This window comes from Polyodon spathula, chromosome 14 (genome assembly GCF_017654505.1).
Source record: "Polyodon spathula isolate WHYD16114869_AA chromosome 14, ASM1765450v1, whole genome shotgun sequence".
Lineage (NCBI taxonomy): Eukaryota > Metazoa > Chordata > Actinopteri > Acipenseriformes > Polyodontidae > Polyodon > Polyodon spathula.
The window spans coordinates 23,734,004-23,746,838 of record NC_054547.1 but is presented as its reverse complement, the minus strand read 5'-3'; the positions used below and the strand labels follow the sequence as shown (position 1 = coordinate 23,746,838).

The window sequence follows — 12,835 nt, the reverse complement described above, 5'->3', positions numbered from 1 at the left end:
CTCAAAAAAGGCAAACGCTAACTTATTTCCTGTGACAACGGCTTTACTTTCTTGGACAATTCATCCCACCAGGGTCAAAAGTCTAAAAGCATGGCTTGCAACCTAGTGTATTACCTGATATGATGATTTAAAATCCAAACACAATTGCTAAAACAAAACGTATTTTCTTCAAAACTGCACATCTGAGACCTATATAGTGAAAGAATGTGGACAACACAGAAAATGTGGGGAACTATTTCACTAGCTACAATTACTTTAAAAAGCTAGGAGAGTTGTGAAGATAGGTTGAGGGAACAATGTATTTAGCCTAAAACAAATGTTAAAAGAGTGAAGAATGTATGGAATTAGCCAATGCAGAATCACTGGGTCCTTAAAATGTGTATTTTATGTATAAAATATATTCGTGGTGGCTGGGGGTGAATTTACTAGAACATCTTAACCTGCTGAATCGTGATTTTAACCTTCAGAAGTTCTTCTGATGGCTCGACCTGGGTCCTCACCCCAGGCTAAAATTGAAATCTGTCTCCAAACTGCACTTACTTCCCTTTCCCCTACACGCCTCTAAATTACTGAACAAATGAACAATACAGAACTAATGTGAGACATCACGTTTATTAATAAACCAAAGTAACAACTTTGTTTCTGTACAAAGCGACTTCGGTTTAAATACAACAGTGATATGACCAAGACAGACCTTATAGGAATTCAGAGCAAGAGATTTGCCTCCCAAAGCAAACAATCCTATGATGCTGAACAGTGTTATACATCCAAACTAAATAAAAACAGGTCTATAAAGCAAACAGAGTCCAAGGGCAGAGAGGGGGTGGTAATAGCAGATGGGTTCTGGATGCAGTGACTGTTTATATATATATAAAAAAAAAAAAAAAAAAAAAAAAAAAGAAACATGGTTTTAAAAGTGAATCACAAAGGCATCCGATTTCCCTCCACACTGATTTTCACAGCATGCGCAGGCTTGGTCAGCCTCTTGATGTCTGCAAAACGTCGCATCTGCTTGTCCACGCGAGTTACCCCTTTCTTGGTTGGCCCCTGCAAATGAGAAGCAGATAATTAACAAGAGAAGACAAAAGGCAAAATAACAAGGGTTCAAAACCGCAACTTCACAGGCGCTGGAGATAACCTGGTTACAGACTTGAGCTAGCACCAAACTGTCAACTTGCTAAATAGTAAAATAACAGGGTCTCAGAAACTGGTACTCGACTTAACGCACATCACACGATTGTGAAATCATTGTGAAGTGTGTGGTTTCAGAAGGACAGAGTGCAATTGCAATTCATTAACATAAAAATTCCAAGACATTTTAAAAATGAATGCACAAGCAGCAAATGCTACAGAACAGTAAGTTCACAAATGAAGCACAAGGCATGCATGATTTGACTGACACATTAGTAGTTGGTCTACCTAATTGAGGACTAAAGGCCAATTCTTACTTGCACCCACCATGAGACGGTCGTGCAACCCCACCGGCAGGAGTCGAGAAATGTAACTCTGTTGAGCAGGTCTCCCTTGGATCACCACGCATTCGCATGCCCAGTCAAAAATGGCCCTCATGGATGGGCGTATGAAGTGGAATTAAGAGATCCTGGACTGGAAATCCTGCTCACCTGCTGGTGCCTCTCATCACCAAGCTTTTGGGCAACAATCATCAGGGCAGACCGACAATCTGTCCAGAAGAGGAGGGAAATCCTACTATCCCCTCTCCAAGGGGACCAGGCTACCTGATGCTGTTAGACCACCAAAAATCAGCATGCAGTTCAACACAGCAAAAACAATCCAACACCGCACTGCTGTACAGTTACTATATAGAGAGGTAATGTAGGCTTTACAGGGAGCACGAATGAGATCTTCACACAGACAAGCATCTCGGAGCAGTAGCACCCAAGCCATGTTATACCATACACATCTCCAAAGATAGGGGTCTCTGAACTGGAAAACACAATCTGTAGTAAATAACTGCAGTAAAACACTGTCCTTTGTATAGTATGCCTGTTATATTAGTAACATGTGTATATCAGCAAATAACTTGCTGCAATTGCACACAATAGGTGGTACTGCACAAATAGACAGCTGCAAACTCAATGGCAACTACTTTGAGCAAGACAAGGCAGATCTATACCAAACACATTGTTCCAGTCACTACACTGCATTTCAATAAAGGCTGACAACTAGAAAACAGTGTTTTGTTGTTTGCTAAAGTGCAGAGCAATAGTGCCAAAGCCCAAGATTAGCCAGGACTTAAGTAATGAGACTTTAGCTGTAAAATTTGGCTGGCTACTTTTTGCCTGCCTTTAGCACTACTTAGCAAGGGAAATGGGTGGGAACACGCTCAACAGCTTACTTTCTTGAACCAAAGAAATGTGTTGATACTGATTAAGACGGGTTGTTGGCATTTGTTTCTGAACACCAGAAGCAAGGGATTAGGGAAAGCAGGAGTTCTATCACACTGCAAGCTGTGTCTCACAATGTCAAGCTCCTGTGCCAGGAAGGGGCAGGTTCCACTTACATCCCCTGGTCGGGATGCCCTTTGCCCTTGCCACAGTGTGCTACAGTGGCATTCGGTTCCCCTCCACACTGATCTTGACAGCTCCCTGTAGTTTTTGCCGCTTCCTCTGCTCAGCAATGCGTCTCTTGTGCTTCTCCAAACGACTGAGGCCTTTCTTTGAAGACACAGCCTATTGAAAACCAACCCAGTTAGAGGTCAGTCATTGGCAGCTGTATCTCCTACCTTTTGTCCTCCAGATCTGGGCATTGTAGCCCACTTGCCACTGGTCTAGAAAGTAATGGATTCAAATGCTATTTCTTCTAAAACATGCATGGGGAATGTAGGTAGCAAACTAGAAAAGTGCAAATCTATTGGCATCTCGGCTTAATTACACAAGACACTGTAGGCAGTTCATGCAATAAATAGGATTTTATTTATGTGTATTTTATTAACTATGTTATTAAATGTATTACAAAGTTTATTTTTAACAGAACTACTGTTAAGTAAGGCACTGGCCTTCTAAAGTAAACCAGTTACAAGCCCAAGAGCCTTGATTAAACTGGGGGAGCAGGTATACCCCTATATATATATGCTTGTAACAATAATAAATCATTATCTATCGATTGGGACCCCACGATAACAAATCGATAATATTTGAATGAAATTGAATACTCTATGAAATGAAAAACTTATATTGTATATATTAACTTACTGTCAAGAACGTAATTTTGTGTTGCTTCTAAAACTCATTGAGATTGTGTGCCTGGGAACAAATACAGGATAATGATGCAGAGATCAAGAGTAACCTGCTTTATTACATTTTATACATATTTTGTTTTAAATCAGTCCCAACTGTAGCTGTCTGTCAAGCTAAACTAGTAATATCTAACATTACTACGTTGTCAAGTGCTGCGGTTTCATAATTTTTCGTTTTTTCACCTTTCGTTTTTGATTGATGTCTGAATATAAATGCCGCTGGATCGTAGTTCGATGTATGTGATCCAATGAAGACTGCAGGTTGTACAGACTAGTACACCACCACCTTGTAGAATTCAAAATTACTGTAGGGTTTTTTTTTTTTTTTTTTTTAATTCATTTTAGACACTCTCTTGAGCTCTCATAGATACCAAACCCACCCTGGATGCCTATATCTACCAATCAGTGAGCAGAGCCCACAGTGGTTATTGGCTGCTCTCAAGTGTCAATCAATAAATCCTGTCCAGTTTTCTTTTTGAAATTGAAGCAAGCTTATTATCCCATCAGGAACCTGGACTGGTACACATAACTTCACTGTTTACAGTGCAGGGTAAAAAGTACACAAAATACACGTTTTCACGGTGAAGAAAAACATTTATGGTCTGTGTCACGTTTTTTTAGGCCGTGAAATAGGTAGAGCTTGGTAATGTATGTAAGTGAAGCCAGGTGGACGAAACGTGGCGATGTGATAAATCAATTAATAATAAATCTGCATACGTGTATGAAAGAGATATTCTACATACTCAAGTATGGCGATGCAAAATAAAATGATCAACCGGAGAATGTGTCTCTGTGGAAAGTTCCGTTACAGGAAAGGGTAGCTACCTAATGTACTGTTTGGAAAAATGACAACAGTTGAATTCACTGAAGATAATGCAAATCTAAGTGTAAGTGGCTATGGAAAGTCATGTACAGTTTTTATTAAAATGACAGCAAAAGTGAAATTCATCTCTGCAGCTGCGGCATTGGCAGGGCCTGCTGCATTCGCTAGAAGCTGGGCCACATAATTCATAAATTGTAACCCCAACAGCAAAATAAAAAAATAATAAATTAATTATAATTATTTCCATATGAATAGGCTATAGTGTTTACGTAGTTTTTAAACCTTGTTTTTTTTCTCCTTTGGACAGTGGGATCAATGTATTATTTTTTTTTGCAAACTATTTCTTGTAACTTTCTTTCCTCATCCACAAAAGCAAAACTTTTGCTAGAAAAGATTTCCTATAATTATTGGTTTTCGAGTAATGTCTAAATTATACATTTCCATCAGGGTATGTAAACCTTTGACTACAACTGCACACACACACACACACACACACACACACACACGTTTGCTGTTGTTGGCACCTGAGCGTACTCCACAACGCTTTCAAATTAGACTTTACATGTCGAATCTACACAAACTACTCCACAATGACAGTTAAAAAATGCATGTAGAATATAAATAAGTAGGACTTACAAAGAAAAATAGATTAATCACAGTTGCATAAGTATTCAACCCATTTGCTAATGCAGCTCCAAATCAGCTCTGGTGCAAAATGATTTGTTTGAAAGGTCAAAAATCAGTAAAATGGTTTCAGCCTGTGTGTACTCAAAGTGGTTTAACTAACTTTAGATAATTTCCCTCAGGTATATAAAGCTGCAACTCACACTGTGATCCAACAAAGCAACCATGAAGACCAGGGAGCTTTCAAAACAAGTCAGGTATAAAGTGGTAGAGAGGCACACAGAAGGAGAAGGGTACAAGAAAATTTCAACAAGTCCATCATTAAGAAGTGGAAGATGCATCACACCACCCAGACACTACCCAGATCAGGTCGCCCTGCCAAAATGAGCAGCCGGGCAAGCACGAAACTGGTTCGGGATGTCACTCTCAAGCCAGCAATGACCTTGAGAGATCTGCAAAGTTCTGTGTCTGAGACGGGAGTCAGTGTTCACACATCAACAATAAGCTGTAAGCTGTAAGCTGTAAGCTGGTCCCTACACAAAGCTGGCCTGTATGGATGGGTGGCAAGAAAGAAGCCAAAAAAAATTGAACTTTTCGGTCTAAATTCCTAGCGTTACCTTTGGTGCAAGCCCAACACCGCACATCACCCAGTCAACACCATCCCAGCTGTCAAGCATGGTGGGGGCAGCATCATGTTATGGGGATGCTTCTCTTCAGCAGGGACTGGGAAGCTTGTCAGGATAGAGGGGAGAATGGATGGTGCAAAGCACAGGCAAATTCTTGAGGAAAACCTGTTTGAGTCAGCCAAGACTCTGAAACTGGGGAGGAGATTCACATTTCAGCAGGACAATGACCCAAAGATGCCAAAGCTACACTGGAGTGGTTGAACAAGAGGAGAATTAATATTCTTGAATGCCCCAGTCAAAATCCTGACTTGAATCCAATCGAAAATTTACGACGAGACTTGAAGATTCGACAATCCCCATCACACTTATCAGAACTGGAGCAATTTTCCCGTGAATGGGCAAAAATTTCGCCATCCTACTGTGCAAAGCTAGTAGAGACCTATCCAAAAAGACTCATAGCAGTAATTGCTGCAAAAGATGCTTCTACCAAGTACCGAGACTTAAGGGGCGGACTTATGCAACTAGTACATTTCATTCGCAAATTTTGCTGACATTTAACCTCCTCATATAAGAGTGTTCAGTTTAACCACTACAGCTTTGAATAAAAAAAAAACGTATACAAATAATGTGTATACATTATTTGTACTTCAACAAAATGTGACACTGATAGGGGGTGAATACTTCTGCAAATCACTGTATATATATATATTTAGAAAACGATTGAGTGTTAACAGCCAAATCGGCTTCCAGATCTAGCGGGCTTCTATTTTGCATAGATGCCTGCTGGAACGTTGAAGTGCTTAACTGAATTGCATTTTAAAAGTACCAGCTTTTTCCCTTAATTCTAATCTACAATTAGTCTTATAACATAAAACGCTACATAAACATTGATCATTTCTGACGCTGGTCTAGAGACAAGGAAATCATGTCTGTGGCAGGACACTAATGAAGGCTCAGCTACTGGACAGTAAATCAACAAGACAGACAAGATTGGTTCACAATTCTGTTATAAGCTGGATCCAAACAATGCCCTGCCTCAAAACCAGCCAGTCAAACTGCCAACCTTGTCTCAGTTCTTTCGCACCAGCCAATCCACTGCATATCCCACACCGGCTTCACATTCATTTTCTAAGTCATTTTTCTTTTTTGCCAGCGTAGCTGCTAGTCACATGACTTTACATCACTTTCATTGGCTGATTTACTCTTGGACGTAATGTTGTTTCTAAATTTAACAGTCCTTTGATACAGTTGCTTGCAATAAAGTTGCCTGAAAACTTGAAGCTTGCGTGTCACCTTCTACAAAAAAAGTATTGCTTTCTACATTTTTCCAGCAACATGTAGACTAGTGGCCCCTTGGCTTACCAGGCTTAAGAAATTACCATGACATTTTTTTTTTTTTTTTTTTTTTTTTAATTTAGTCATTGCCAATTATTTTTTATTTTCTATCAATTTTGAAAAGGCCAATTATTATTTAAGCTCAACTCACCGTTACCACCCCTGTGCTGACTCGGGAGCGGCGAAGAACACATGTTGTCCTCCGAAACGTGTGCCGTCAGCCGACTGCTTCTTTATACACTGCAGATTCACCATGCAGCCACCCAGGAACTACAGCATGGGAGGACAACGCAGCTCCCAGGCAGCTAACAGGCAAGCCCGCAGGCACCTGGCCAGACTACAGGGGTCGCTGGTGCGCGGTCAGCAAAGGACACCCTGGCCGACCTAGACCCTCCCCCTCCCCAGACGCTCAGCCAATTGAGCGCTGCCTCCTGGGAACTCCCATCCACGGTCGGCTGTGGAATAGCCCAGACTCGAACCGGCAACTTCTGAAAACTTATGAAAAAACTAAAAAACTAATTTCGTATTTAATGTCATCATGAATTCCCCGGTGAAAAACACCAACCAACACGTGTCACTTGTGTATAATGGTTAATTTGCATTTTATTGGAAATGACCCCCCCCCCCCTGTTATTTGTGTCAGTGGCACAAACCCCCCCACCCCCCCCCCCTTCCCAATAAAGTCAGTAATCAGCAGTAAGTGGATGAAAAAGAACGTGAACTTTTGTAATTTTAACATTGTAAAACTTTTCTAGATTTCAGAGACTCTGTGGGGCTGACAAGGCTTAAGGCTCTAAACCACTGAGTGGGACTGGGGAAGCAGGGTGTTGATTTCTGGGTTTTGGAAAGCCTCAAACTCACCCGGTTAGCTTCTGTATCAACGTTCCACCTTGGCCGCACAACGTAGTCCTTGTTGGAAGGCATGGGCACCCTGGCACGGGCACAGAACCCCGGCTCTCCTGGCCTCAGGGCCCTGAAAGCAAGCACAAAGCTTAGGACGTCAATCTGGCTACTTTCAGCAGCAAGCTGCTGTCCAGCACAATCATAGCTGCCCCAAGGCAACAGTCATGTGCTTCTGGACAAAATTACTGGGGGGAAAAACTAAAGTATTTACTATTGGAATGTTTAGGTTCAAAATGCAGGTTACCAAAAAAAAAAAAAAAAAAAAAAAACCACACTTAAAGTTACACTGCTAACACTAGATAGAAGTGCCTTTAAATGCGCTACATTTAACACCATCAGTTTATTAAAAAAAAAAAAAAAAAACTTTGAAAACCCATTGCAGTGTTGCCTTTTACAGAAAGACATACACTGAACAAAAATATAAAACACAACATGTAAAGTGTTGGTCCCATGTTTCATGAGCTGAAATAAGATCCCAGAAATTCTCCATATGCACAAAAAGCTTATTTCTCTCAAATTTTGTGCACAAATTTGTTTACATCCCTGTTAGTGAGCATTTCGCCTTTGCCAAGATAATCCATCCACCTGACAGGTGTGGCATATCAGGAAGCGGATTAAACAGCATGATCATTACACAGGTGCACCTTGTACTAGGGAAAATAAAAAGCCACTCTAAAATGTGCAGTTTTGTCACACAACATAATGCCACAGATGTCTCAAGTTTTTAGGGAGCGTGCAACTGGCATGCTGACTGCAGGAATGTCCAACAGAGCTGTTGCAAGAAAACTGAATGTTCATTTCTCTACCATAAGCCGCCTCCAACATCGTTTTAGAGAATTTGGCATTACGTCCAACCGGCCTCACAACCATAGACCACGTGCAACCATGCCAGCCCAGGACCTCAAGATACGGCTACTTCACCTGTGGGATCGTCTGAGACCAGCCACTCAGACAGCTGATGAAACTGTGGGTTTGAACAACCAAAGAATTTCTGCACAAATTGTCAGAAACCGTCTCAGAGAAGCTCATCTGCGTGCTTGTCATCCTCACCAGGGTCTTGACCTGACTGCAGTTTGCCGTTGTAACCAACTTCAGTGGGCAAATGCTCACCTTCGATGGCCACTGGCACGCTGGAGAAGTGAGCTCTTCACAGATGAATCCCAGTTTCAATTGTACTGGGCAGATGGCAGACAGCATGTATGGCGTCGTGTGGGCGAGCACTTTGCGATGTCAACGTTGTGAACAGAGTGCCCCATGGTGGCGGTGGGGTTATGGTATGGGCAGGCATAAGCTACGGACAACGAACACAATTGTATTTTAGCAATGGCAATTTGAATGCACAGAGATACCATGATCAGCTCCTGAGGCCCATTGTCGTGCCATTCATCCGCCACTATCACCTCATGTTTCAGCATGATAATGCACGGCCCCCATAGTCATTGGTACACGAGATATAAACGGGTCTGTGTAACACGAGTGTTTAAAATGTATATTTGTATTTAGGCACGAGGATTGCACAGCACTTCACGTGCAAGTAAAAAGCAATAATATGTGAGCACGGGGAATTGCACTTTATTAATTCACGTGCAGTTGTACCGAGACTCCAATTGAATGATTGATTACACTATGTAACACAATTTTTGTTCCTGGGTAGTAAGTGTTATTTCCTAATTGCTTATGCCTCAAAAGTACAGAAAATGGCTTTTATTCCCCATAAACTTTGCTTTTGTAACCAGGACACGTAAATTTCTAAATATCACTATTTCCAATGAGAAAACGGGCAAATGTGTGTCTTTTCGTTCACATAAAGTCAGAAAAAAAAAAACATATGAATCCAAATTAACATGTATTTATATTAAAAATGACTATTAAAAATGACTACATTATAATTAATATATTATATTAAAAATGACTACAAAAGATTTAGAAGTGAGTAGTTTTCCGAGATTTATGATTATACTGTAAATTTACATGTTAATTTGGATTCATATGTTGTTTTTTTCTGACTGAAAAGAACAAATTCGCATGTTTTCTCATTGGAAATAGGTAAATTTCAAAATATCACTATTTCCAATGAGAAAACATGCAAATTTGTGTCTTCGTTCACATAGTCAGAAAAAAACAACATATGAATCTAAGTTAACATTAAATTTACAGTATAATCATAAATCTCAAAACTACTCACTTCCAAATCTTTTGTAGTCATTTTTGTATTACTTTAATATAAATACATGTTAATTTGGATTCATATGTTGTTTTTTTCTGACTATGTGAACGAAAAGACACAAATTCGCATGTTTTCTCATTGGAAATAGTGATATTTTGAAATTTACCTGTCCTGGTCACAAAAGCAAAGTTTGTGGGGAATAATAGCCATTTTCTATACTTTTGAGGCATAAACAATTAGGAAATAACACTTACTACCCAGGAACAAAAAAAATAATAATTGTTACACGGTGTTAGCAATCGAGTCTTGGTACAGCTGCAGAACAGCAGCATGTTTTCACCCACTCGGGGTTGGGTGTTCGGTGAGTGGAGAACGGGAGAGAGGAGGAGAAATTTAATAACAATTGCTACTGCGTGCTGGTGGGACCAGTGCGATACTTGTTTATTTAAAACTCACCATGTTTGTCAGTGTGTCTGTCTGTGCACCGTTTTGTTAAGTATAGTCCGTTTTTTTTGTTTATCTATTTATTTTGGCGAATGTGCTGTGTCCTGCCTTTTGTCTGTTTAAAACCCTTTTATTTACAATAAAACGACGCAAGCAAGCGTCTCATCATTTCACTTCATCCGTCCCGTCTGTGTGTATTCCTTTCCTGGTTCTGACGCCGCCCACTTCAGCCGTCTTTGTGACATGGTCACACCAGATACTGACTGGTTTTCTGATCCACGCCCCTACCTTTTTTTTTTTTTTTTTTTTTTTTTAAGGTATCTGTGACCAACAGATGCATATCTGTATGCCCAGTCATGTGAAATCCATAGATTAGGGCATAATGAATTTATTTCAGTCAACTGATTTCCTTATATGAACTGTAACTCAGTAACATCTTTGAAATTGTTGCATGTTGCGTTTATATTTTTGTTCAGTATATTTAACTTTATTCTGAAGACAATAACCAATTTAGACTGTCAAGTGTTATGCTGCTTGTTATTTAATATATACAAATCGACAACAGTAAGGGAAAGAGTTTTTACTTGTTATAACAGGCTTCATTGCAGAAATGTTTACAGTTTTCCCAACCACACTAACCCTTAACAGGAAAGTTCCACTCCAACAGAGTAAATATACAGTGGCTCTCAAAAGTATTCACCCCCTTGAACTTTTCCACATTTTATTGTGTTACAACATGGAATCAAAATTGATTTATTTAGGAGTTTTTGCCACTGATCAACACAAAAAAAAGTCCATAATGTCAAAGTGAAAAATAAAATCTACAAATTGGTCTAAAATACAAAACAGAAAATAACTGGATTGCATAAGTCCTTTAGTCAGTCATTTGGTAGAGGCACCTTTGGCAGCAATTACAGTCATAATATATTTGGATAAGTCTCTACCAGCTTTGCACATCTGGACACTGCTATTTTTGCACATTCTTCTTTGCAAAATTGCTCAAGCTCCGTCAATTTGGATGGGGACCTTTGGTGAACAGCAATTTTCAACTCTTTCCACATATTCTCAATTGGATTAAGGTCCTGCCTTTGACTGGGCCACTCCAGGACACTGACCTTTTTGTTTTTAAGCCACTCCCGTGTGGCTTTTGCTGTATGTTTGGGGTCTTTGTCCTGCTGGAAGATGAATCTTCTCCCAAATCCCAGGTTTCTTGCAGACGTCAGCAGGTTTTCCTCCAGGACTGATGCCAAAAAGCTCTATTTTGGTCTCATCAGATCATAGAATCTTCTTCCACTTGGTCTCGGAGTCTCCCACATGCCTTCTGGCAAACTTTAGCCAAGATTTGCTGAAAGTTTTTTTCAACAATGGCTTTCTTTTTGCCACTCTCCCATAAAGGCCAGTTTTATGAAGCACCTGGGCTATTGTTGCCATATGCAGAAGGCTGCAACTCCTTTAGAGTTGCCATAGGCCTCTTGGTGGCCTCCCTGACTAGTGCCCTTCTCACCAGGACACTTTGGAGGATGGCCTGTTCTAGACAGATTCACAGTTGTGCCATATTCTCTCCATTTCTTAATAATGGACTTTACTGTGCTCCGGGGGATATTCAATGCCTTGGTTGTTCTTACATCCTACCCGATTGGTGCTTTTGAAGAACCTTATTCCGGATTTGCTTTGAATGTTCCTTCGTCTTCACGATGTAGTTTTTGTTAGGAAATGTACTAATCAACTGTGGGACCTCCCAGAGACAGGTGTATTTAACCTGAAATCATGTGAAACACCTTAATTGCACACCTGTGGACTCCGTTCAACTAATTATGTGACTTCTAAAGACAATTGGTTGCACCAGAGCTTATTTAGGTGTGCATTGCAAAGGGGATGAATACTTATGCAATCAGTTATTTTCTGTTTTATATTTGTAATTAATTTAGATCAATTTGTAGATTTTACTTTTCACTTTGACATTATGGACTTTTTTTTGTGTTGATCAGTGGCAAAAACTCTAATTAAATCCATGTTGTAACACAATATAATGTGGAAAAGTCCAAGGGGGGGGTGAATACTTTTGAAAGCCACTGTAGTGGCACATGTGTTTGGATTGGGTGTAAATGGGTCTTTGAACCACAGCATGAACAGCTCTGTTTCACTGTTTGAACACAGCAGATCTGTATACAGGTTTAGGGAAGATAATGCCACTCAAAACAGCACATCAGTAAACTAAAATATGGTGCTCCCCTTTTAAAACTATAGCTGGGAGCCAGTTGGGAGACTGTGCTATTTGTTTCTGCCTTATGAGAATGACAGTGCTAGTGGAATGGCATTATGGGGCAAATGGGAGCCACAGCCTTGCAGCCTTATAACAGCAAGTTGCTGTATAAAGGGGAGCACTGTACTAATATATGCATCTACGCACATTCCATACGTCTGTACAAGACTGAGCATTTCATTAGTTATGTTGTAAAGCTACCTAATGCTGAGACACATCAAAATAGGAGACATTTTTTCTGTCCATGAGAGTAACTTCTACTGCTATAGTGGAAAGCTAGATTTAGAGTGTAATTCACAAGGGCTGGTTTGTCTGACGATACTTACTTCTCTTCTCCTGTGAGCACCTTATCCAGGTCCCTGCGAGGAGTCTGTCCACCAGAGCTGCAAAGAGA

At 40.2% G+C, this 12,835-nt stretch overlaps 1 protein-coding gene across 3 annotated transcripts in view; it reads right to left on the bottom strand.

Moving 5' to 3' along the window:
- Positions 1–593: 593 nt before the first annotated feature.
- The window catches only part of LOC121327198 (protein IWS1 homolog), a 45,319-nt gene continuing 33,077 nt past the window's right edge, over positions 594–12,835 (bottom strand). For 2 of the 3 annotated variants that reach the window (XM_041271072.1, XM_041271074.1), the window contains 4 exons: positions 12,768–12,824; positions 7,526–7,637; positions 2,522–2,690; positions 959–1,047 (listed from right to left, as the gene is read on the bottom strand). In XM_041271072.1, coding sequence (XP_041127006.1) covers positions 2,562–2,690; positions 7,526–7,637; positions 12,768–12,824 — 298 coding nt within the window. In that variant the 3' untranslated portion in view covers positions 959–1,047; positions 2,522–2,561. Of the gene's footprint in view, positions 1,048–2,521; positions 2,691–7,525; positions 7,638–12,767; positions 12,825–12,835 lie in introns of all 3 variants that reach the window. The other variant, XM_041271073.1, reaches the window with a different exon arrangement.